This window comes from Apodemus sylvaticus, chromosome 5 (assembly GCF_947179515.1).
Source record: "Apodemus sylvaticus chromosome 5, mApoSyl1.1, whole genome shotgun sequence".
Taxonomy (NCBI): domain Eukaryota; kingdom Metazoa; phylum Chordata; class Mammalia; order Rodentia; family Muridae; genus Apodemus; species Apodemus sylvaticus.
Window position 1 is genome coordinate 127885786 of NC_067476.1, and position 27193 is coordinate 127912978.

Genomic DNA, 27193 nt, shown 5'->3' on the forward strand with positions numbered 1-27193 from the left:
TTTTTATTTGATTTCTTTTTTTTTTTTTTTGAGATAAGGTTTTACTATATGACCTAGGATGACATTGCACTCACTGTGAAGCAAAGGTTGGCCTAAAACTCATGATATTTCTGTTACTATTACAGGTGTATTCAACTACATTTAGTATGTAAAGACATTTGTTTCTCATAAAAGATTTTTCAAAGGTTGGGCTTTATCTCTACAGAATCTCCTGATACTTTCAGGAGTCCATTCCTTCTGATTCTGGCTTACTTCTAAGTGTGCTGGCTTCCTTCATGGTTCTGGTATAACTGCCACATTTGCAAGTACTGTATGAAGACAGACATCAGTGTCCAGAGGCAGAAAGAGAACGTCCTCATCTCAAGTCCCTCTTAAAGACCATCTCTGAATCCCTTGCCAATTCCCGTTCGGGTCTGTTGGCTATAACTCTATCTCATCTGGTCTTTTGGCTCAGCCAGGATGTGGTAGACCGACTGCAGAGTGAGCTCCTGATAGTTGACTGTGACCCTGAGAAGGCCTGCCTGGTTGGGGTGGTGTGCTGTGTTAGGTGTTAAGAGTGAAGGGAGAGGTGGGGGTGGCCATGCACATGGGTCTCCCACGATGGCATCAACAATGGAGGACAGTAGTTAGAGTTTAAGGAATGAGCCCACTGGAGTAGTGGTCCACCTTGCCTGAATGTCTAATGAGCTTCTAGTATTTTTCCATTTTTGTAAGGGATCTTGAGTAGAATTAAGTAGTCCACACACAAGGACTGGTGGCAGTAGGCGGCTGGATGGAAAGGGATTGCAGTGGCAGTTGGGCACGTGCAGTACTCCTTGTTGGCACGTGACAGTAGCTAACGTGCCTGATCATCAGGCCTCCAGGATTCGGAGCTGCCACATAATCCTGGCAGCTTGTGTTGATGACGAGAAGACAACCTCAAGCAAGCCACCCCGGCACACGGCAAAAGGAAGCCCAAGGCAGAGCAACAGCTGCTTGGCCGTATGGCTGCATGGCTTCTTAACACCTAGCGAAACCTTGGGCTGATAGGAAACCAGGCCCAGGAATCACCTAGGATCTTGCCAACCACGATACGTCGTCTTAAGAAGAAGCACAAGGAAAAGGGAGCAAGGCCTTGCAGATGAGTGTAGCTCTCGTTGTCAGTGCACGTGCCAGTCCTGGCCAGAGGCATCTCAGATGTCCAGCTTTAAGCTTCCTGGCTTTGTCCAGAAGGTTCCACCCAACAGATGTGAGGCCCACACTTACTGGGAAGGAAACATCACTCCCCCTGCACAGGAGGCCTGCAGATTTGAGTATTTGTGGAGAATATGTGGTGTGTCTTTTAAAGATGACTGGTGTTTGGCGTGAGATGGTTTTTCTCTAAGGAGCCTGGACACCCCACCACTAGGTTCTTGCCTGCTCTTGGCTCTCAGTTGCACAGACATGTGCAAAGGCTGATTTTCATGGTGGAGGTAAAACATCAGTTTTCTGGTAGGAAGCTCATTTCAGCACCAATGCAGGTCATAGTCATCAGAAAAGAAACAGAGGTTGGGGCAAAGTATGCAAAATCTATATTAACCAGATTTTTGCATTTTTTTTTTTATGTCTTCAGAGGGAGATGATGTGTCTTTTGTCAACTGTTTTAAGTTCCTTGGCCAAAGACTTGAGTGTTACCATAATACTAGTTGGTTTGATTCTTATTTTATGAATTGTCTCATATTGAGTGATATCAGATTTTGTTTTAAATTTGACTTTTTGTTTTCTAATAATGCAGAGGTCAGGATTGCATTAGAAAATCTTAAGTTTGTAGAAACATGATGTATAATATGTGAATATCATCTGACAACTCAGCAACAGTGGATGCGTCATGTCAACACAGAATGTGATCCAGGGCCTGTTCAGACGCTCTTCTCTGTTCTTCCATCTGTTTTCAGATACCCCAACCCCACCAACACCAGCAAAAGCAGAATTCCCTAGTCTGAATTTAAACATTTGAAAATGTTTCAGTTCAAATTATCCCTGTATAAGGTTTTCAAGGAGTCCAACGGCTATTGCTGTCCCCAGCAAGAGCAAACCAGGCCTTAATTGAGAGACCCAGCGGAAGCCGCTTTTAAGGACACTTGTTCTCTAAGATGCCGCTGTAGTCTCACTTTGGTCATCTCTTCAAGAAGCTCTCTGGCTTGGCTCTCACCCAGAAAGCCCAACTTGAAGCCACCTGTTTACAGGTGACTGATCTCCCCATGTCATTTTTGTCTGACTATCCGAATTCCCACAGACTTTGTTCTAATTGCGCTGACAAAGTCTTGAAAGCTGTCACCAGCATGTCCTCTTTCCTACATTTCAGCCTGTGGCATTTTGTCCCTTAGAATTCAGACAGTCCTTCATGGGTGGTCTTCTGGGTATTTCTGTGTATCTCCCTCTTCTCACTTGTCCTGCTCTTTCCAGGAAGATAGTACAATGGTCAGTTCTGGACAACTGGCACCTTGGGTGCGTGGCTCTTTCTCTCTGAATTGCTTTGCAGTGGGAGCTGAGGTTACTTTGTGAAGAGATGGTGGGCTGTCTGCAGGCTCTCTTGTTCAAGGTCCCTGTACGTGCGGTGTGGGAAGGCATCTGCCTTAGGCATTCAGTGTATAACTGATTGAACCTGAAACTTAAACGTTTATCTTGATGGCCTGACCTTCGTGGTGACAGCAGAGCCATTTTCTTTTCATGCTTTGTCAAGCTCATTCTTTATCTGTTTGTCCAGAAATGGTCCTGATCTTGACTTAGCGACAGAGAATCATGTAATTTATTTGTTGACCTCTGAGCCCCATACTGACATCAGTTCTTATCATAGACTCACGTTGTACATGTAATATCACAACATAAATTTAGCCAAGATAGAGGGGGCGTTCAGTTTCAGTGAACAGTTTCTTTATACCAGGGTCTACATATAATTTGGCCAGTTTCTCATCAGTGTGAATGTTGGGTGTTGTCATAAGAATTTTGTTGTCTTGTGATAGACATGAAGAGTCTGAAACACTGAGGGATGTTTCTGAGGGGAACTCTGAGGGGAATTCTCCTTGTCATGAAGTCAGACTCGGCAGTAAGAGTCAATCCTTTGGCCAATGAGGCGTAGCCTAACATGCCCCCTCTCTTTCTGCTTTCTAAGGGATGAATGCCTGCTACAATGTCCCTTCCATCTTGTGCTAATCTGTGCCACATGTTGTCTTTTGCTCATTGTCCAGAGAGAAGGGAGTTGGGGACGAAGTGTCCTAAGATGTTAATTACTTTCAGGGGACCAAAAGAAACTACCAGTGGGACTGACTTCATCTTTCCCTGAGAAGGTTGAAGAGTACCTTCGTATTCAAAAGCCTGGGCTCTGGCTGTTTGGGAGCCTGTGAGGAATATGTACCCCATGCTGGGCCATGAGATCCAGAGTTTTGAGCAGGGATGGTATTACTTTTACAGGCACATTGTGATCAGATAGTAGATATAACCCAGGACTCCACCACTGTGCCTGGGAGCCTGTTCAGTCTGGGAGTGGACACCAAGGGTCACAACTGTAAGCTTCAGAGTTACATCAGACTGGTGTGACTGCAGTGGATCCCAGGAGGAAGGGCCTTCCTCAGCTGACCAAGGCTGCTGAGTCAGTCAAAAGGTTCTCCAGCACAGGAGCGAGGATTAAAAAGAAAGAGACAATTAGACAAAAATGCAGCATGACCCCAGTCAATTCTGAGACTGAAGGCGGGTTTAATAATTTCCAATCCTCTTTTATACCAACTTAATCACATGCAGGAATTAAGATCAATAGTAGTACAATGAGGAACAAGCAAGACAGTAAACACAAAATTGTCAAGGCAATAAGCAAAGTCCCACATCACTTCAGTGACAGTTGTTTCCAAGGGTGTGTAAGGATGACCAAAATACCTGAGCCTACTTCCTTGTCCAAGCCCAGAATCTTGCCTGAAACTTGTTTCTCTCATTCCACCCTAAGATAAAAATTCCTGCTGTAACCTACTTCCCTGTTATGCCCTAATATCAGATTCCTGCTTGCCCTTGTCCTTGGCCACTGTCAGGTTCCTGCCAGGCAGCACGGAATATCACAACAGTAATATCACAACATAAATTTAGCCAAGATAGAGGGGGCGTTCAGTTTCAGTGAACAGTTTCTTTATACCAGGGTCTACATATAATTTGGCCAGTTTCTCATCAGTGTGAATGTTGGGTGTTGTCATAAGAATTTTGTTGTCTTTGTTGTTTGTCAGTAAGGCTATCTACACTCAGCCCAGCTCTGAGATGGGACTGGGGTGTGAGACCAAAGTTTCAATGATGACACCCCAGTTAGAAAGGGGGGAGCACATGGTCGGGAGGGTGAGAGTCTGGAATTCCAGCATATGAAACAGGTGAAAGGAATTGGGGAGGAAAGCTGGTAAGGTATTTGAGGCCAGATCATGGAAACTGTTCTGTGACTCTGAGGAGTCATGGCTTGGACCAATTAGGGTTCTAAATGAGAAGTGATATCATTTTGAAAGCAACTTTGCTGAGATACAGTTCTCCCACGTGGCGTGTACAGCTCAGGGCCCATAGTCTTCAGAGCAGAGCAGCCATTACAGCATCCCTGTTACCACAAAACAAACCTGCCTTCAGCTCCTCCTTCCTCCATCCTCCTCAGCCCCAAGCAGGGGGTAACCCACTTTCTGTCTTCAGATGCCCCACTGATGATTTTATATAAATAGAATCATACATTATGTGGCCTCTGTGACTGGCTTCTTTAGCTCAGAGTATAGTGTTTTTAGTGCCCATCCATGTCATATCATGAGTCAGTGATTTGATACTTTTTATTTCCAATTAATATTCCATTGTGTGGATAGACCATACTTCATTTATCCATCCATCTGCTAATGGACACTGTGTTATTTCCCTTTTTTGGTTGTTATGAATTATGCTGTTAGGTGGTGACATCTACAGTTCATTGGGTTGGCATTCTGACTACATCTCTACAGGGTTGAGTACCAGGGTAGATTTGAAAGAAGCAGAAGTTTCTGTGAATGTTTTTTTTTTTTGAAACTATTTAAGTGTATAATCTTGGGGTTTTACTAAAATCTCACACACACACACACACACATACATACACACACACACACACACACACACACAAATGAAATGAAGGCCTGGAATATCACCCCATGGGATCCATTTCCTAAGGGTTGGTAGAGGCTTTCACTTCCTGAAAATGGACACTATCAGCTGTATCAGTCAGTCCTAGGAGTTTCCCACGGGCAGTATAGCTAGCCAGGGAAGGAGGCCAGGAACTGAGGAGAGATGGAGTGAGTGTGACAAGACCCGGACCCAGTAACTTAATGGGTGTAGACAGTGCTAGAAGGGGGGAGTGTAAGAGCCCTGTGGTGAGATTGCTAATGGACCTTGACTCAAATAGTGTCATTGAGGAGACAATAAGACCAAGGCCAGAACCCAGGGACAAGGAGTCCTGTGGAAGTCAGTGAAAGGGTAGAGAGTGATGTGGTTTCTGCCTGTGAATTCAGAGAATACCATCTTGGGATGGGACAGGAAAGGGGTTGGCGGGCCTTCTTTTGGGGTGGGGTGCAGGAAATCAGAGTAGAGTAAACGTACAGGCTGTTGACTGTCAACTTGACAGGGCCTAGATCTTGAAGAAGAATCTCTAGGCACATCCAGGAGAGGTTTTCTAGATTTAGAAAATGCATCTGGCACTAATCCTTGGGCCTCAGTACAAGCCACAGTGCAGAGGAAGCGTTTACTGAGCATCAGCATTTGTGTGTCTGCTTTCTGACTGGACACAGAGTGACCAGCTGCCCCACTGCCCCTGCTGCTACACCTCCTGCCATGCTGGACCATGTGCTGACATTGCGAGCCCAAACAAACCTGCCTACCTTCCCTTCCTCTCTTCCCTCCCTCTCTTCCCTCCCTCTCTTCCTCCCTCCCTCTTCTTCCCTCCCTCCCTTTCTTCCTCCTTCCCTCTCCTTCTCTCTCCTCTACTTCTCTGCCCTCCTCTCCTCTCCCCTTCCTTCCTTTCCTTTCTCTCCTCCCCTCCCCTCCCCCTCCCCTCTCTCCCATCTGTCAGGTATTTTGTTGCCCAGCTGAGGGAAGTGACTAATTAAGGACCTACGGGAGTGTGGGAGATGGAAGGCAGTCACAAGGTGTACTGGCTGCTTTGGGGTCAACTTGATACAAATTAGAGTCATCAGAGAAGAAGGAGCCTCAGTTGAGAAAAAGCCTGCTTAACAACCAGCCATTTTCTCAGAGATCAATGGGGGAGGGCCCAGCCTGTGGTGGGTTCTAGAAGAGCGAAGGCTGAGCAAGTCATGGTAAGCAAGTCAGTAGGCAGCACTTGTCCACTGCTGCCTCCAGTTCCAGCCCTGCTTCAATTCCTGTCCCGACTTCCTTCTGTGATAAACATCAATGTGGAATTATAAGCCAAATAAACCCTTTCCCCCCAACTTTCTTTTTGGTCATGGTGTTTCATGGCACCCTAACTAAGGCATAAGGGCTGACTTCTCATCATCAGTAGCCCCAAGATCTGGCTGGGGAGAGGGACTTAGTTTCTTTGCCCTTATCTTCCATCAGCCCTGCTCCACAGCCCTGGACACGGTCTCACTTAATACAGTGCTCCCGTGCGCGTGCGCGTGCGCGCGCAGCTTCTCTTTACACCAGGCCTGTGGCTCAGGGAGCTCACGGTGCAAGAGCACGAGTTCTCTGAGACTCTGACTAGGTCTGGGTAGATAGGGCTCAAGGCTGTTGTTGGCTGACAGGCACTCAGACCAGCCCCACTGCCAAGAGAGCTGTTCTTAATATCCCTGCTTCGCATGTGTCTGGATATGGGAGACTGTTTAGCAGAGAGAAACTGTGTAACCATGGTGATGTGGGTACACTGGTCAGGTGGCTTGGGGTTCTGAGAAACCCACAGCTATGACAGTGCCGTATGGTAGGAAAGCTCCTGTAGCCATGCCTGGGTATGTCTAGCAAGGCCAGTGTTTTAAGACTGGAGAATCGAAGTAGCACAGTGGCTTTGAGCGTTATATTTCTGCTCTGATTCCATCATGGGCAGATTTCTTCTCTGGAGGGGATTCTTCCTCTTTTTTTTTTTTTTTTTTTAATTTTGTTTGTTTATTTATTTATTTTTTTGATTTATTTAATGTGAGTACACTGCAGCTGTCTTTAGACACACCAGAAGAGGGCATCAGATCCCATTACAGGTGGCTGCAAGCCATCGTGTGGTTGCTGGGAATTGAACTCAGAACAGCAGTCGGTTCTCTTAACCACTGAGCCATCTCGCCAGCCCTGAGGTGATCCTTCCTGACAGCCTCCCATCACTCCAGTTGTGGCAGTATCTTGGCCCAGGAATTGGCAGCTTCTGTTTCTACTAAAACCGTGGCTGATGCCTTTATGAATCTGTGTTCTCCCACAGTAGAGGAATCTGTGAGAGGCCTGTGGCGTTCTGTTAACATTCCTTGAGAAGTGGCTGGTGAGAGCCAGCATTAGATTGTGGAGATTTTGGCTCTTCCACCTCTGGCTTCTGTTGACCTGTGAGCGGAGACCAAACAGGCTCTGGGTGACATGGGGCGGTCAGAGCTGGGCATACAAGAATATGTGCGGAAGTGGATCATCACACTTCTAAAGAGCACATTGTTTTGTCTGGCAGCTTGGGAATGGTGATAGATGTAGATTTCTCTCGTTACCTGCAGAGAGGCAGGTGGAGTTGCTTGAGCTGTTGGGCAAAAGCCTAATGAGGTGGCCTTGTCCACGTGTTCTCACTGTCCAACTCCCATGTGTAAACAGTGTGACTGTCAAGTGGAACTAGCGCTCTTTCTCCATCTAACAGCTGGGGTATCACCTATTCCGGGGCCCTTATTCCTTCCTCCCTTCAACCTTCCATGGCTCACCTGCTCTGCCCCTCAGCATCCAGCTTTCTTCTTCTGTCACAGACTGCCCTACTAATGTTGTGTTGTTTCCTGATTAGGCACCCACTCCTGCTGCTGCTCCCATCCTCCTCCTTCTCCTCTTCCTCCTCCTCCTCCTCCTCCTCCTCCTCCTCCTTCTCCGTCTCCATGCTCAGCTCTGTGCTCTCAGGTCTGACCTATGATGTGTGTGCTTAGGTTTCCACACCTGCTTCCACCAGGCAGTTGTTCACTATGATTTTATGCTGTTTCCAAAAATATACTTTAAAAAAAGGTGAAGAGATGAGAGGCCTTGTATTGAATCTCTAACTACTGTTGTTCATAGCAACACCTCAAGTGGTCCATGCCTGGGGTACAGAATACCTCATAATTTGTAAAAGAATACCTCCTCTATAGATATTTAGATCACTCATAAGATAGGAAGACACAGTGACCATCCTCTCAAATGTGTCTTTGCATTTAGTGGTCAGATGTTTCCACAAGATAGATCCTGAGGGATGAAATTATTGTGACTCGATGTCTTGATGTGCTTGTGTGTACATGTGTGCATATATATGCACGTGCTTAGATGTTGATGTACTTAGCTATGCTTATGCTTACATGTACACATGCTTAGACATGCATATGTGCTTATGTGTACATGTGCTTAGATGTGTTATACTTACATGTATGTGTATTTAGATGTGCATGTGCTCACATATATGTTTACTTAGATGTGCATGTGCTTAGGGCTTTGAAGTACGTTGGCAGACTCTTCTCTAGTTTTTCAGTCCTCATCACCAGCATGAAGGATCTGCTCCTCAAACCCTCATAAAGGCTCAAGGGTGTAATTGTTAGCTCTGTCAGTTGGATGAATCATGAATTATAGCTATTTCTATTTGCATCATTAGTTGCTAGTGAACTTGAACTGTTTTGTTTTTTGTTTTTTGATTTTTGATTTTTCTGGAAGGAGCTTATTAGGCACATGAATTTTCCTATATTTTAAAAATCACTTTGGAACTGGATTTTCAGGTTCAGAGATGCTTGATTGTTTTTTGTTTAAATTGTGTATTTTCTCATTTGAGAATAGTTTTATAATTTGCATAACTCATTTTGCTGGTTACATTACTTAGCATAATTTTCCTTAGAGGCTGGAATTCTTTTATGGGCAATTTATTTTTTTGCTTTTAAACTGCAGAGGTGGGCATAATAGTTTCTGAGTGCTTGCATGTTTTGGAATCATCACAGTTGACACAGAGTGTTTAGGTCATTGTCCTTTATGTGTACACCCTGGGACATTGTGACGGGGGTGGGTGGGTTGGTTGTTTGTTTGTTTGGTTGATTGGTTGATTGGTTGGTTGGTTGGTTGATTGGTTGGTTGATTGGTTGGTTGGTTGGTTGATCTTGTTCCATGCTTCTTTTCACTTAGCGCCTTGTCTGCCCCATGTGGTCATTCTGTCATCTCTTCAACACAATTGGTCAGGGGTTTATCAGGGCAGTGCAGTATGGGTGGCTGTTGCTGGTGTGGAGGGGAAGGGACTTCCCTCTCTGAATCTCTGTTAGCTTCTCCTCTGTGTGTACTTGAGCCACAGGAGGCCTTTGGTAGGGATGTTACTTACTTAATGCTTTTGCTGCACCTACCCAGATCCCTCTCCCTACAACTCCCGTCCTTCAGATAACTGGACTTCCTGCTTCCTTGTTTCTGCTCTCTTTAGTTAATGTCTTTCCTTTGACTCTCAGAAGAATTATACTAACTGGTGTTCCTAAGTTATGATTGTTGTTTTCTGTATTGCTTGATTTTTTTGGTCTGTATCTGCTTTATTGTTTTCTGCATTAAATCAGTTTTCAAGTGTTTATTAATTGTGCACACAATTAAAATAATATCTGAAGATGTTTAATGAAAAATAACCTGTGCTGGTTCCTCCCTGTTCCTTCCCAAGCAGCAATCTTTAGGATATTTCAAGTTATTTCTTTCAGAACTTTCTTCTTATTGTACATGATCAGCCCTTCACTGTTTTCGATTTACTGAATTTCGTTATGTTTTCAGTCTGTTACAGAGGAGAACTGGGCCCTCCTGTGTCTTCTTTTCCCAGAAGCAGTCAGCAGCACCCACACTGTGGCTGGGAGACTGGAAGCTACTCTAGGCCAGGCTGCCTGCCTCCTGTGGGTTTGAGCATTTGTCCTGGCCAGATGTGTTTGCTTGCTTTTGTTCTTGCAGTCCTGTTGCAGGTGTTTCTCTGAGCCCCCCCACTCCTGCCTTCTCTCAGATTGCCCATCCCACGGCAGCAGACATTTGGTCTCCCTCTCCAGCTCCCTGTAGACAGGTTAGACTTTTGGCTGTTGAGAGCTCATCTTGTCGCCCTTGTCCTCAACTTCTTTCTCAGGTCACGCCCACTGCCGTACCAGGTCCTATGTCTTCCCCTTTCTGTTTATAGTTATTCTGTGCAAGAGTTCTTCATTGTTCCAGATCTGTTTTCTTGGCCTTTGTCCAACATATAGACCAAGTGGGACAGAGATCCTCCCTTTTCCTTAAGATTGTTGCAATTAAAGAAACATTTTGAATCACTTAAAGAACATTATTTGTTTAAAATGCCTATGAAGAGTTTTCTGTTACCAATTATGCATTGGAAAACCATGCTGAAATTGTTCAAGTGTCTCTTTAAACTTTACTGATATTCATGGTTTTTAACCAGAAATGTGCCAAGTATACCATATATATTGACTCAAGTCAAAAATACACAATGACTATAGTTATTTATTATTATATAGTTGTTTATATTATTTTGTGTTCAACTGTCTATATCCTGAAAAAAAATGATAGGTCCATAGAAGGATGGACCAGTGGCTGGAGGTGGTCTCTGCCCACCCTCATCCATAAATGGAGAGGAAGTGGCTACTTCTGTTTTCAGAACTCTTGGATCTTTATGATCATCCCTTACTGAAGCCACAGGTGTGGGTGGAAGGCAGCCTCAACACTAGCAGGTGGGAAATGCCATCAGCACCTTGTTTCCGGTAGGGTGGGGGAATAGATACAGAGTAATAAAGTCACCACCACTGCTGTGCTCAGTTTGCCGTTTGTGTGGATAACTGATTTGCAGAGAAGTTGCATGTATAGTAAAACTGTCACATGGTTGTACCCGAAATCACTCAATAATCCCTTTAGTTTGTAGCCTTTTCCCATACCTTATAAGAGAAAGGCAGTGAACTTTAATATCCACATGGTGCTCCAGTGTTGAGACAGGTGAAGAAGTGTTGGATTCTGGCTGATAGATGGCCAGCTGACATACAGGTTATGCCTAGTGAATGATCACACTAAGATGTGGTTTACTACTGAGTGTTTACAATACCTGTGGCTAGGTTCCCCAGGGTGGAAGTGCTTAGGGCCAGGTAGTTTATATTTAGGAAGTTGCCTCTGGAAGCATGTGAGGAGGAAAGGAAGCCAGGAGAAGGAGAGACGGAGAAGGTACACACCAAGGGAACCAGCAGATTACATCTCAGAGTTGGTCCTTTTAAGAATATTAATGGCCTGACCCTCTGTGGCTGGCCAGAAGGCATCTTCATCCAAGAGGGGCGGGTACTGGAGATGAGCAGCCAAAGGTTTGAGAGAGAAGCTCTTCATGGGACTGGCAGGTGTACTCTGGGCTGGACCCAAGGCTGACTGAACTTTCCACATCCCACTGTGGTCTAAAACAAGTGGCCACTGAGATGGGAAGACTGGGGTGGATCCAGCGATAGCCTGTGAAGCCAAGGCCTAACCCAGGGGCCTTAGCTAAGCAAGAACAAGAGGAAGGCACCACACCCTCCTAGCTTTGCATGCTGAAACAACGGGGAATTAGAAAATAAAATTAGCTTGCACGATTTCAGATGGGGACAGATGCCTTTTTACTTGATTTTTTTTTTTAATTCCCACAAAAACCTCAAGCAGAGTTAATAACGTATGAAAATTAGGTACCATGTGTGCTCTTTGCTTCGTAATGTTTTTATTAAGCAGCTAGTTGATTTAAAAATAACAGAACAGGACAGTTGACACAATGGCAGACTCTGGTGTGTATGGAAACATCTCCTTAAATGTTCTGTCACGTTTTCCATTACATAAGAATATTTTTAAAAATACCTTCCGAATTATCACATAAGATAAAATTATATCAAGCTGCAGTTTGATAGAAACAAATCGTTCAACTATAAATTCCAGTTGCCTTTTTAAAAAATGGCTTAGTCAATTACAGGTTACACATGGGAATGCTTCCACAGATCTCGTCAATGCATGGTAGATACAGAAGCGCATCTTTTCTGATCTGCTGGTCATTTCCTGGTTACAACCTCTGCCCTTCTTTCCTCTCCCTACCCTTTGTCACCTAGACTTTGAGTAGTGAGATAAGACATATCGAAGAGGAAAAGTTTTAGACAGGCTACCCAACCAATCAAGACATGCCTCAGTTCTGAAAGCAGAAATGAGTATGTGTGAAGTTGGCCCATAGCCGTTGGGCTAGCTTCCTCCCTGGAGTTTAAGTGCAGGTTTCTTTTTATTTTTTTATTCTTTGATAGTTTCATACACATATACAGTGTAATAGGTCATACCCCCATTCTCTATTTCTCCTTCCAGTTACTCCACGTCTCCTAACAGCTTCCTCTCCCGAATTCACGTTATAGTTGTGGCCACCTCTTCTTTTTTCTTCACTGCACATAGTGCTGCCCATGTGTGGATGGTGCCATCCACTGGAGCACTGGAAACATACCAGTGGCCTTCTCCAGGGACAGCAATCGCCCCTCACCCCACAGCTACCAATTGCAATAGCTCTCGAGGGCAGGGTCCTGTCATTCCCTCATGACAATGACCTCCTGTCATTCCTGAGGACATCGTGCACTATGTCAGAGGACCGTGGATTCCTCTGGTGATATCCTAGCATTGTTTGGTCATATGTACCTGCATGTCACTGGTAGATTGGCTTCTTCTACACTTACATGGCAGGGGAGATACTATGATCCAGGACATCTTCCAGAAGTCTCATGATTTAACAGCAAACTGAGGCAGAGTGAAGTTTAGCTAATTAGACAACAAAGTTCATGATTGACTTAACTGCTCAGTCAGTCAACAGGTTTTCCAGCGCAGGAGTGAGGATTAAAAAGAAAAAAGACAGACAAAGCTGCAGCATGACCCCAGCCAGTTCTGAGACTGAAGATAGGCTATTTTTTCCCAATCTGCTTTTATACTATTTTAATTACATGCAGGCATTAAGGACAATAGTACAATGAGGAACAAGCAAGACAATAAACACAAAGTCCCATGATCACCATTTCTAAGGATGATCAAGGTATCAGAGCTTACTTCTTTGTTCTACCCTAAAATCAGATTCTTTCTTTTCCATGGCCAATGTCAGGTCCCTGCCTGAACTTACTTCCTTGTCATGCCCTAAAGTCAGATTCCTGCCTGGACTTACAACTTTGTCATGGCCGAATGTCAGATTCCTGACTGAACTTACTAATTTGTCATGGCCTAAGGTCAGACTCCTGCCAAAAGTCCCATTTCCTTGTCCTTGGCTAATGTCAGATTCCTGCCAAGCAGCACCCCAAAAGGTTCTCCACACTGGGATTTGCTTTTCTTATATATTGCATTGGAGTATTTAAGTATTCAATAAAACAAATAAGGACAGCACCTGCTGATCTCTAGGGTGAGAAGGATCACATGTAGCTGAGACGACTTGAAAAAGTCATGGTTTGTTCACTAGCATTCTTTGTTCTTGGACACTTGAGACAGATGGCATTGTGGAGAGAAAATTCTGAAGCTATTGAGATGAGCTAGTAGGCTGCTTGTGTTGAGCATTTGATTGCCTTAACTCATCCCTGTCTTAGGAGACCTGGTTGGGCGTGTCCTTCCTTGTACATCCTATGACTGACAGCGTTGACATCAGCTGAGTCACAGGTGTGGGCAAGCAACCTGGAAGAGTAAGGCTTTGTAGTACTTTAAAGGTAATTGCAAGGGCCATTCGAGCTGTATGATTTGCACTACAAGATATTCTTGGAATCTCTGTAAGGGGTTGGTTGGAACAGAACTTTCCCATCTACACCAGAGTCTATAAAAACCACAGACCTGACTTCATGGGGCTTAAGTTTTTCTTTTGTTATTTTCTTCCCCCTCTAATTAGATTTTGCTCATATGCAGGACAGAACAGTCTGGCATGAAATAACTGGCATTAAAATAACTCAAAGACCCAACTGTACCTCCCATTGTCCTAGCAAGAGTGGGAATGGGATTTGCTGTTCTAGGCCCTGGCAGGCTCAGAAAACCCCAGCCTAGGTGAATATTTGCTCCAAAGAGAAGTCAGGTCAACTGGAGGTCTGGCTGGCATTCCTGAGACCTGGCTCCTGTCCAGCCTGACCGGCCTGGACGTAGCTTTGGGCAAGCTCTCTCGACTGACCTCATTGTGCTCAGAAACAATCTGGGAGTAATAACGTCTGCTCTTGAGTTCTCAGAATCCCAAAGGGGAACAGTTGGCTGTTAGGTTCTAAGGGGTCGTTTGTTTCCTCAGTGTGAAGATGGAGTTTAGAGGACTGAAGTATAATTTTCACCTTATGTATATGGGTCTTTTGAGGAGGCAGACTCACTTTTTTTGTAAGATAAGTTATAGATTCCAACAAGAGAAAGGATATGACCAGACTTTTTTTTTTTTTTTGCACTTATCACAAACATAATAAGAAATAGCTTGTCCGTAGCTGCTGTGGTTTTCTACTGATGATGCCCCTTGTCATGTTGAAAGTGAGTGTGAGCTACCTTTACCATCTCACTCCAACTGACCCCTCACCTAGTGTTAGAGAGCACCTCCCATGTGCTGAAGAAGCCACAAAGAAGCCAGTTCTTGGGAGTCCCTGCAGAGCTGAATGTAGTACTTTAGTTTGGTAGGTTGGGGTGTGCCCAGGGAGGTAGGCAGGGTAGGGGGAACAGCATCCCCAACCCTTCCTGCTGGCTCCATTTGAACCCTTTAAACCCTTTGTGGTGTAGCTAGCTACAGGTTAGAAGACTGTACCTGATTCTCTAGAGATAGAATCTTCAAGGTTGCAGAGTCTGACTGAATGTGAACCATCAGGACTCAGGTGCTCTGATTATTAATGGAGACATCCTTATCATTAATGTTGCTGACACAGGAGTTGCCTTTCACTTCATAGTTTCTGCCATCATGGCACTGTGTGTCTTCAGCATGAAGGGATCAGTCTCAACAGATGCCTCAAGTAAAGGTGTGTAGGTGTGTGTGTGTGTGTGTGTGCATGCATGTGTGTGTATGTGTGTATGTGTGTGTGCATGCGTGTGTGCATGCGTGTGTGCATCTGTATGAACAGGATAGTGATAACAATTCCTTATGTCATTTACAGTACAGTACAACAGGGAGGAGTGGGTACCAAAGGCCTGCCTGGCTCTGTCTTCCTCTTGCCAGTGAACTGCTACCAATGTCAGAGACAGATATCCCTCCTCTGTACAGTGCCACTCACATCCCTGCAGCTGGCTGAGTTCTGCCCTTCCTCATCATGCACTGTAGGTGAAAGGCTCTTTAACCACTCTGCTGAGACCTGGGAGCCCGAGCCTTCCTTCCCTCCAAGGCAGTTGCCCTGACTGCTCCTCCTGTTCAGTCATGTTTCAGAAGGTCTGTGTGGCATTTTGAATGTGCCACAGAGATGCATCCATGTTCCTACTATTATCTTAATGAATACCTGGCTACCACCCCATCTTGATGCCCCCTGCACGTGCCACTTTACCATCTGCTCTGATTGGGGCTTTGGGATGAGTCCACTAGCAGTTTTTACACCCTCTACTCCTGGAAGATGCTCCAGTTATGGCTTGAGGGGCAGCACAGCCCAAACTTGTCTCTCTCTCATCCCCTTTGCTGGCTTGCCTCGCCTTCCCTGGGACTCACTGGGCCTCTGTCTGTCAGGCTTTCCTGCTGTGACTGTCCATTCCTTTGGCTTCTGTCTTTCTGCATGCAATTTTCTACTCACCCTACACTTATGCTGTCTACCATTACAGGCCTGATAGTGAGCCAGATGTTCTAGGCAAATGGGAAGGGTCTGGGGAAGTCCCAGGTCCATTGCATTCAGGTGGGCTTACGATAAATCCATCATACGTTCATTTCAAGGGTTTAGAACAGAGACTGGCTTCTGGCAGATAAGTGGGGTTTCCAACCATTTTTCTGGTGGACAGTCAGCTCCAAAGAGGCAAGTGCCGTGCTCCACTCCTGTGACCCTGGCACCTGACTAGAGCATGGAATGAACCTGTGCTTAGGGAATATCTACTAACTGAAGTTAATGTGTTGAGGGAGTTAAAGTGCTACATGATTCCCTGGACAGAAGGTGGGGGGTTCATGCATAGAGGTCTCGAGGTCATCTCAGTTTTTCATATGCTGCCAAACTGAAAGAAAACCTTCCTGGTGTTCTCCTCTCATGGAGTTCTGTGGGTGTTCTGTGAGAAGTTTGCCCTCAGCTGCAAGTGTCCCAAATCTCAACATGAACAACGTGAGTACTATCCCTAACAGGGGAGCCCTACTCTCCAGAAGCTTCTGTACCCCAGAAGCCCTCATCTCAAGAGTTGTGATGTGGCTAAGGTCACCTCACACACATGTGTGTCAGTGAGGGAAACCTTTCTCTGATGCCCCTGCAGCTCCCGTGGGTCACGTGGCCTAAAGGCAGGCATTGTTCTCCAGGAAGCGGGAATCTGCTTGTGCACTGGGGAGGGAAGGAAGGAAGGAGGGAAGGAGGGGCTGGGAGGGGCTGGGAGGGGCTAGCTGTGGTGGTGACAGTAGCTTGTCCATGATGATGGGGACAGATTGTTTTTGTGCCTGAAGAGTTAGCAAGTCCCCTGGAGGGTGAGCATAGTAACATCTCAGTGGGAAAGAGTAGCAGTGTGCCTGTTTAGACGTACATGTAAAAATGTGCACACACGGCCTGGCAGTGGTGGCGCGTGGGTTTAATCCCAGCACTTGGGAGGCAGAGACAGGCAGATTTCTGAGTTCGAGGCCAGCCTGGTCTACAGAGTGAGTTCCAGGACAGCCAGGGCTACACAGAGAAACCCTGTCTTGAAAAACCAAAAAAAAAAAAAAAAAAAAAAAAAGTGAGTTCCTTGCTTGCTTTCCGCATGCTAGCCCGGCTCCCACGTCGCCCTTTATATTAGATCTGTGCTCCTTATATGCCTGTTGTTTCCGTTTGCCTGCTTGGCTGCAGAGCACTGAGAAACCTATGTCCAGATAGTTTATTCTTAAGAGTATGCAGTTAGAACTTGGGGTTATTAACGAAAAGAAAATCCTTTGTTTAGATCCCCTAGAGGGGTCTTCGTGTCCAGAGCTGCCACTGGAAGGTTGGATTTGACTGTAATACAGGAAAGCTAGATCTTGGGACAAGGTCTACTTCAGTGTGAACCTTCTCATCAGTGCAGTGTGAACCTTCTCATCAGTGCACTAAACTTAACAAGGAAAAAAGGAAAAGCTCCGGAAGTACTCAGCATCAGCACCCGTGGCTGCCGCGTTCACAGGAGTCCTCAGCATCAGCACCCATGGCTGCCGCGTTCACAGACCCACAGCGCCTTTTCTCTTAGACACGGATCTCCTAATTTGAAAGCTATTTTTTTTTCATGAGCCCATGTACAATACCGTGTTTTTATTTCTTGTTTTTCCTTTCTTATTAATTCCCAGGAGGGAAGGGAATGGAGGAGAGGGTAGTGAAGAGGAAAAGAGAAAAGGGAAGCTCTATCTGATTGAACGAAGAAAGGGAGGGGGAAAGCAGGAGGGAAAGATGGGAAGAAAGGAAGGAAAATAATCCATCAGCTTCTTTGCCCTGAGATATAAATTCCACCTCCTGGATGCATTGGACCCAGTTTTCCAAGAAAAGGCTTAAATTTATTAATTTGGTTCATAGTGTTCTCACAGAGAACTTTATTTGGTGGCCTGGAGCCACGTGGGATTGGGTTATTTTAAGATAAGTAATGTAAGAGAATCAGCATTGCATGGCTGGCAGAAACAAGGCTGTGCCTGTTGCTTAGAGAATTATCACATGCTATTTACAAGCTTGGCTCATGGTGGTAGGAGTCAGGGTCAAGGTAAAGTTCAAATCCACGTCTTCACATGTGTGCACCATGGGACAATGCTGTTGCATCTGGTGGATGCTGCTTGGAGCTGTGGCACTCAGGGATCTGTAGATCCCTGCTGCCTGGCATCATGCCCCATTATGCCCTGTGTGGGCACCTGGTGTTAGGAGCAGCTGACCAGGCCTTGGGTGAGATGTGGCAGTCCAGCTGACATTCATTTTGACACCTGTAATATTCACATTTCCTGTACGTTACCTCTAAAACAGAGAAACAAAACTGAGAGGACTTTACTGTCTGAAACAAATACCATATTTTCAATACCTATCTTGGATCACATCTGTGATTATCCACTTGTATATGTATATGTGGGTATCTCCCTGTACATGCGAAAGTAAATATATACCAAAAAGCAGCTTGACACGGTGCATTGCAGAACACCGACTCCCAATTTTTTTTGGTTTTATGAACCAGAAATATAGAAAATAGAAGAAATTGAAGCATTCAGCATGTATTGTCAACTTTTGTTGTTGTTATTTGTTTTGTTGTTTTGGGTTTTTTTTTTTTTTGAAACAGGGCTTCTCTGTGTTGCCATGACTATCCTAGAATTCACTCTGTACACCAGGCTGGCCTTGAACTCAGAGATCTGCCTGCTTCTGCCTCCCGAGTGCTGAGATTAAGGCTGTGAATCCCCACCTCCTGGCATACCAAAGTTATTTTTAACTAAGCATTATGCTATGGGTATGGGTGTTTTGTCTAAAGGTAACTCTGGTGCCTGATACCCACTGAGGCCAGAAGAGGGCGTTGGGCTCTTGGAACTGGAGCTTCTCTGTGGGTGCTGGGAACACAGCAGAGTTCTCTAAATATGCAACAAGTGCTCTAAACAATGGAGCCATTTTTATAGCCCCTAAAATTATTTTAAAATTTTAGCAAAATATACATATAATTTGCTGTTTAAGCCGTTTTTAATATACATTTCTGTACCACTGTGTGTATTTACAAGCTAAGTTGATTCTAAAAAAGAATGGCAGACTCTTCTCTATCTTCATGATTTCAAAAAAGAAAGAGGTTTTCAATGCCAAGAGAGAAATAAAAAGCATTCTTAGGTAGAAACTCCTTCCTCATCTGTGCAGAATATATAAAGGAAATAGTTGTTCTTAGGGAAAAAAAAACACTGCAGAGAAAATGAAACAAAAGTTCATGTTGTAATTTCCATACTAATCATGTTATTCCCTTTTCTTTGGCCATTGCTACTTTAAGGCTGGATTGTAAGTTGTTTGCCACCAGGCTGTGGCCAGACTCTGAGCTTCTGCCAGCATGAAGTCAGCTCCACGCTGAGATCTTAGTAGCACAGTGGGTTTTACCTTTCCTGGGTGACAGTCAGTGAAGGAAGCTCTGTGCTGACATGCACCCTGCCATGAGCAACTTTCAGTCTGTGGCCCAAGTGTCCTGTGCAAATAGGTCACGGTTGGCCCTAGTTAGGAGCCAAACCCTGATCTAAGGTTCTGTTCTTAAAGAAGAGAGAGTTGACAGTTAAAGTAGAAGCAGGTGTGTATTCAGTCCACATTTTTCCTCTCCCCTCACGATAGCCAGTGCACTGGAGCTGGTAGTGTCTGTCTTCTCACCCCTTTGCCTGGGCTTATCCCAGCAAGTAATGAGTAAATGCATCCCAGTGTGCAGTGTGAGCTCCTCCTTGTGCCGGGAATGAACTACTGGTGCGCGAGTTCATCATGCTGTGTAGAGCTGTCTCTGAAACTTTGTTTTTAAACAAATGAACAAACAAACACCTAACCACTGATAGATTCAATTTGTCTACTCAAATACTCTTGGGTGTAGGTCTGCCCTGGAGTGGTTGATTACTAGGGGGTCACATCCTTAAACAAACCAGACTCCTGCTCTTTTAGATGCTGTCAAGGGCTAATAGCTCCTCAGCAAGTGGTAAGACTCCATGTGCCCTTCCCCCTGCTCCATGCTGGGATTTTATCTGGCCTGAGCTGACACAGGTCTTGCATAGTGTCAGTCATGTAGTTCATGTGTCCAGCTGTCCTGTTGTGCCTGCAAAACATCATTTCCTTGTACGTATCTACCACCTCTGGCTCTTAAAATCTCTCAGGGGTGGAATCTTGTAAGGGGAATTGCCTGGGAAGTTTCTAGATCAATGGTATAATTCAGCACACACATGTAATTAGCACACCTGCTATTTGCTATAGCAGCCTGGTTATTTGCTATAACTTTTCAGGCTAATGGAAATTGGGAAAGATATCACTGTAAGCCAATCATCAATGAATTTGATTTCTTGAACCAAAATGAAAGTTATTGATTGTTCATCAATAAAAGGTAGAGTTCAAAGTCTGTCTACAAAAGGAGCAGTGCTCTGAAAGGCTGTGGGAAGTGATTGTCTCAGTGGACATGGGGCAGAGGCCACCTGGGAGGGGTTAGGCCTTCACTGAATTTCTTTCCATGTGATGGAGAAAATGCCTTGGTCTGGGACGCAGATGGAGCTGGGTGTTGCTGTCTCTCAGGCTTTGGTACAGATGCCTTTCTTGGTCCAAGAAAATCTCGTGAACCAAAACTTGGCTGGTCTTCTCAGCAGGCCTTCTTGGAGTGGCTGTACTGTGGCTCACGGTGTGAGATGACCTAAGTTTCTTCTGACTGTCTAGTCTGTGGTTACTTTGAAACTGTTGGGGAGATATCAGGGGAAGAATTGGGTCACTTCAGAGCATGTGCTGCCAACCCCTCCTCCTCCACCCTCCCCCCAGCTGGATTCTCCAGTGTCTGGTGGCCCATCTGTGACTACCATTAGCACAGTAGGAGCACATGGCTTGGGTGAGTCAGGCTTTAGGCTCAGGAATGAATGTAACTGAGACAATGCTCAGTATTTCACAATCTTCTCTGTTACCTTCAGCAAACAGTGGAATGCTTTGAACACTCTTTAAAACATACTAAGTGGGAAGACAAGGTGAGAAAAACTACAGCACCATCAAAGAAAGTGGTAATGAGCTAAAAAGCCTTTGCCATTTAAGGCAGTCTTCTGAGGCTGAGGAAGAAACCTGTTGTAGGGTTGGCTGTCTTCACATCCCCCATGCTGCGTGAGAAAAGTCACTGGCATTCCAGGTAGCAGGCAGTAGTTCTGCATTAAGGATGCTGCTTGGGCCGTGTTGTCAGTAGCTGGATCTGTGAGCCAGCGTGGTAAGCCAGGCACCAGGCAGAGGCTCTTCCTGTGGTTTCCACCTGGGAAGTTCTGAGGTTTTGGCTACTTAGTCACGTCTTCACAGCTTTAAACTATTTTCTTTCTTTCTTTCTTTTTTTTTTTTTACTCAGCTGTCAAAGCTGGAGAAACAGCAGCAGAGAAAAGAAAAGACCCGAGCCAAGGGCCCTTCCGAGTCAAGCAAAGAGCGGAATGCACCCCGAAAAGAAGACCGCAGCGCCAGCAGCGGGGCAGAGGGGGACGTGTCTTCAGAGCGGGAGCCATAGAGCTCAGGTAGGAGGTTCCCACCTGCACAGCGTTGTCCCCTCACACTGTAGGGGAACAGCAGTGACAAGGGGAGATGGCTGCAGAGGCAGTGCTCATCTTTGAGTTTGCTCATGGCATCCTTAAGTGTGCCACTTCCCAGCACAGTGAAGGTCATTGCTGTAAGTCTGTGTTGTATTCATTGAAATGTGTACAGGCAGGATACATGCGAGCAGAGAGGCCCAGCCAGTGGTGTGTGTCCACCTGTGTTGCCTGTGTCAGCCACACTGCCTGGGCCTGACTAACGCCCATGTGCCCTCCTGCCACTAGACCCTTCAATGTCTTGCTCTACCACTCTGTCCATCTTTGCTACTCATATCTCAATCCCTCTGGCAAAGGCCAGCGTCTTCTGAAGTCATCATCTCTCACTGTTGCCTGGTTTGTATTTTACACCGTTCTCTTCATCCTTTGTGACACTGCCATTTGTCTGTATATTATATGGAGGGAAAGACTGAAGACTAGGGTGTCTTCATACAGCAGTATTTCTACCACTGCCCGCTGAACGCTGAGGCTACAGATAAGTACCACCATGCCCAGCTGGCATTGCCTGTCTACTTTTCCTGAAACGACGCTTTGTTCTTCACCATTTCTATGCCCAGGACTGTGTTGAGGTCACTGTAGCATTAAGCTCATCTCTCAGAGTCCCCAGTGGCCTTGTGTCTCAGTTTTTCTCATTCCATGTATTATCAAAGCCCCTTGTTTGATAGACACTGGACCAAACACTGGGGTACAGGTGTGAAGGATCTATGGCCTGACTTTATCCAGTTCACATTCAAGAAGAAGAATAGGAATAGTTGTGTCACAGCCAAGTGTATTGTGGCATGGTCAGACGGAGTGTGTGGTAGGGAGGACTCTGGAAGTTGACCTTGCAGGACACATGGAACTAGGGAGGGTAGGACAGGAGCAGGGGACAGCTGCCAGAGCAGGAGTGAGCAGCGCATGTTGGCTTGTGGTCACTGTAATGGGACATCTGAGCGAGGGCTTAGTGTGGCTCATGGTTTTGGAAGTTTCAGGCAATGATTTATTGACCCTGATGTCTTTTGATCCTTTGGCAAGGCCATATACCATGGTAGGAGCGTATGGTGATGCAAACTGTTTACCTCATGGCTAGGAAGCACAAAGAGGAGAAGGGGGAGAAAGACTGCTGGGGTTCTACAGTCTCTTTTTAGGAGCACACCTGAAATAACATTTATTCCTCCTGCCGGGACTCATATTTGAAAACTTCCACTCCATCCCAGAAGCGCCATGGTAGAGACCAGGCCTTGTCTATGTGAGCACTTAGAAGACACTCTAGATCTAATCTACAGGAGAGCACCAACATTATATTGTTGAAGGACTGGAAATGATGAAGATAGATAGTTTTGGAAGAGAGGAAGTGAAGATTACCTGAATGATTGGGTACCAGTGCAGAGAGAATAGAGCTTCTTGTGAAGTTGCAGGGACCTGGTCTATAACTGCCAGGAATGTGGACTTCATCCTGGAATAATGAAGTCCCTTTGAAAACGAAAGAACATAGTCAAGCATAACATGCCAAGATCATCTTCCAGCTCCAGGGAGTGAGCCTGGAAGTAGATAGGCCAATATGGAGGAACAGTAGAAGTCCAAAGAAATAGCGGGACTAAAGGAGAGAGGTTGGGCCAGAAGATATAAAGGATCAGGGTTGAGACTAATCAGTGTGAGTGTCAGGGGTGTCTAGAAGGATGCAGGGACAGGGAACTCACAGGAAAAAAAGGGAGGGAATACTGACAATAGATGTTTTGGTGACAGTCTTGTGGCTGTGGGTCTGGGACTGAGGAGAGGTATTAGGCATGCATTTTTGGACCTTCACCTCATAAACTGATTAAACCAAGTCTGAAGACAGTGTCATTCTGGAGATACCAAACTTTAAGAGGAGTGTGGCCATCCAGGCCTTTCCTTCTATATGGGCAGTCTGTAAGATGTCTATGGCTTTGAGGATGTTCAAGTACAGATACTGAGATATGCTAGTAATAGTTGGGTGTCATAGTACCTGCTCCCCTCCCAGCAGATAAAGGAATGAACAAAGTGCCCAGAAAGGCTGGGCAACTGGCTCACTGACAGTTCCTGTAAAGGAATCCTTCAGCTTTTGACTTTCCTTATACCCTTCTATAGCATTATACTCTCTTCCAGTGTACTTAAGGGAAGATGATGGTGCTATAGTAACTGGTCTTGATTGACTTACCCCACATTCATGTATGAGTGAGTCAGAGAAAAAGTCACATCACACTGTGCCTCACTGGTCACAGCCACTAACTTACCAGTTTCTCATTGTAGTGCTCAGGCCTAAAGCCACTGCTATTTATTCATGAACTGACAAACATGATATGGGTTAGTTGTATACAAAACGTGATATTTGGTTTCTACTTAATGTTAAGTATTCATGAGTATGTGAACATAAAATATAAAATATCCATTCTAAATGTCCTTCTAAAACTTGATATTTTTTCTACCAGTAGTCAGTTTTGTCATACAGATACTACAGATGTTCCTGGTTAATTATCTGTCTGGAGGAGGGACTTGTGACACTTACAGACAGGGCACAGAGGGCAGGGACAAAGATGGATGATGAAGACAGGCTTCTGTCTGGCTGAGGGCAAAATAGCCTTCAGGGTGTGTTCAGATACTAACATATCTCAATATCTGTACTTGAATATCCTCAAAGCCACAGGCATCTTATAGACTGCCTGTATAGAAGGGAGGAGAAGGCCTTGTTGGCCACACTCCTCTTAGACAGTGGAAAGAGCAGAAAGCCATCCAAATGGAGAAGAAGCCGAAGGCCAAGCTCATGCTCAAATAGAGAGGGCAGCAAGGAGACAGGGTTAGGCTTAAGATCCACTCAATAAGAGGGCGACTATGTCTGGTACTGGATACCTAGCTTACTACTCAGTGCTAATGAAATCATGGTTATTGGAGAAGAATCTACAACCTCTAATTTACTAAACCAGCACAATCCCTAAGGAGAATCTATAAACATTTGTCCTTATATCTATAGATATGTGTAGACTTCACTCCTCACCAAGAAAACTTCTCTTGTAAGAGACAGAGACCATTATAGAAAACCACAACCAATTAAATTGTAGAGTTGTGGAGCCCAGACTACATCTACAAAACTCTTTCACACCCAAAGCTCAGGAAACATTGTGGAAGAAGGGGTGGAAAGATTTTGAGAGCAAGAGAATGAGGGAGTTTGCGGTAAGATGGTATCTCTTAGTAACATTAGAAGTTACACCCACAAAGTCTCACCAACATGACTGTTCGTTCAAACATGAGCTGAGCAAGGAAAATACCAATGGACATGTCAAACTGGACGGCAGGAGTTGTGAGAAAGTCTACGAGGCTGCAGCCCTACACAGAGAACTACAGGCAAGCGAAGAAAGCTGGGCATGGGAGGGGTGGTCTCTCCCAGGGAAGAGCACACTAATGGGTTATTCAGGGCCAAACAGTCTGTCCTGAAAATACATGTACAAGTAGCATCTTATGACCAAAGATGTTATATTTAGAAATATGTATGTATCTATGCATATAATAACAATTAGTGAAAAAATCTAAAGGAGAAAGGAGAGGGGTGTATGGAAGTGTTTGGAGGGAGGTCAAGGAAGGGAGAAGTGTAATTGAATTATAACCTCAAACAAATGGACAAGAAAGAAGGCATGGTTAGGTCTCAGGTCTGTCTGGCTACTTAGAGATAGGTACTAACTCAGGGGCCCATCCAGGTATTCCTCTCATTGTGCTGGTTGCTTCTTGAGTCTTTATGTGATTTCTGCCTTCTTGGTGTTTCTTCTCTTAAAATAATTAGATCCACTTCCTGCAGCTGTTGCAGAACTTAGTCAGGTGGAAGTCACAGTGTCAGAATGCATGTGGCATTCTGTGTAAGAAGGAGACACTGGCCTAAACTCCAGTGTCCCTGTGTAGTGCTTTTAGGCTTTCACAGTGGAAAGCATTGGAAAGATGGTCTCCTCTGCTCCCACCACTGAGGAAGGTCAGAAGGACCCAGCCTATCAGGCTGTTGTGCTGGGGAAGCTCTTAACTTGCTTCAGAAGTGGACGCTAGCCTGGACCTCCAGCTGTGGATCCTAGGAGTGAGGGCAGCCACCCAGATTTCAGGCCTTTATTCTCTTGACACTTGTAGACACTTTGTCTTTTCTCTTGATTTTTGTTAGACTATAAACAATAGCCTTTTTCTGGAGAATTAGGGCTTCAGCTACAAGTTTAATATAAACTAAATGTTTAGACAGCATGACAAAAACAATGGGAGAGGGATAGGAGCATGAACACTCACCTCAAAGGACTAAAGCCAGCTTATCAGCCTAAATACAAATGCTGTGCACACAAATGTGCATTCAAATGCCTGTGTCCACAAATGTGTATACACATGCTGTGCACACAAATGTGTATACACATGCTGTGCACACAAATGTATATACACATGCTGTGCACATGTTAGAATATGCTTTGTGTTTTCAAACATCTTGAACAATTATGATTCCACCTAACTGATAACTCTGTCCTATATTAATGACGCATCAGCAAAATTTACAAATGTAATGTCTTGGGTTTTGATTTAACTGCTGTATCTGAAAATCTTTGCTTTACTTATTGAAGGATAAAATTTTTCTTTCTTTTTATATCAGCATAAATCAGAACTATTTGACAGCTTCTATTTGCTTTGGATTTGGCCTCAAAGTGATTCTAAAACATAATTTTTGGAGAACTTTCTTTTATTTTATTTTATTTTTTCAGAAACAGTGGTAACTTAATCTCTGGGCGCAACAACTAAAACCTAATCTTGTAAGCCTTATTAAAATCTGGTCCCTCCCGTGGCAAACCCTTATGGATTTGCCATGACACTAGGAAACTCTAGCAGCTACATCTTACCCTCTACTGTCCCAGTTCCAAAGAAGACTCTTTGCTGCTTCTTCTCTCCTTCTGTCTAACCCAGAAGTCCTGCCTACTCACCCAGTGATTGGCTCCTTTATTCATTAGGGGATTGGTTCAGAAGAACAGCACCAGGCCCATCCACAATGCTTCCCCCTTTCTGTTCTAATCAAAAACAAAACCTTTCTCTCAATATAGAGCACAGCTATTACCATCTTATAATTTATAAGGTATGGATAAACCTAACACCAAGTCCATCAATTTTGCCCTTAAGACAGAACATTGTCATTTATCCTAAATTAAAAGACTTATCATTCTACACCTGACTCATGTCCTGGCTTTAGGTTGTAAGCCATCTCTATATCATCTTTTGCAATGCTAAACAGCTTGGGTTGGCTATGAGACTACCAGTCTTCAACTTCGTCATAAATCCAAGAATGACTGATATTAACTGAAAATATATAGGAAGCCTAATACAGCTTCCAAAACTTAGCTAATTTATAGAGACCACTGATCACCTGGACAGTCCCTTACTTCAAAACATTGGAACATTGGTCTTCAGCCTTCTGTCCAGGGTCATCTGACAGACCTTAGAGATACAGGAATATTAAGGACTAGCCTATTCTGTCTTGGCAGAACCAAGCTGTCCTAAATCTGTAATTGTGTCCTTTCTTTGGACAGTATTATGTCTGTAGATGAAAAGAGGTAATTCTTGTCTAGTGGCTGTCTCACCACAACTGGAGTAACTCATAGATGCTCAATTTCTTCTTTGAATCCAAGATAGGGAAAGCTGTCAGGAGCAGACTAGTCTCAACAACAAGTGAATAAATAACATTAAATGTCATATTCTGTGGAT

The 27193-nt window shown here is 44.8% G+C and overlaps 1 protein-coding gene across 2 annotated transcripts in view; it reads left to right on the forward strand.

Annotated features, from left to right (window-relative positions):
* Dtd1 (D-aminoacyl-tRNA deacylase 1) overlaps nucleotides 1–27193 on the forward strand; it is a 173774-nt gene that overhangs the window by 133163 nt on the left and 13418 nt on the right. For both annotated transcript variants that reach the window (XM_052183804.1, XM_052183805.1), the window contains one exon: nucleotides 21256–21415. In XM_052183804.1, the coding sequence (XP_052039764.1) occupies nucleotides 21256–21408 (153 nt within the window). In that variant the 3' untranslated portion in view covers nucleotides 21409–21415. The remainder of the gene's footprint in view (nucleotides 1–21255; nucleotides 21416–27193) is intronic.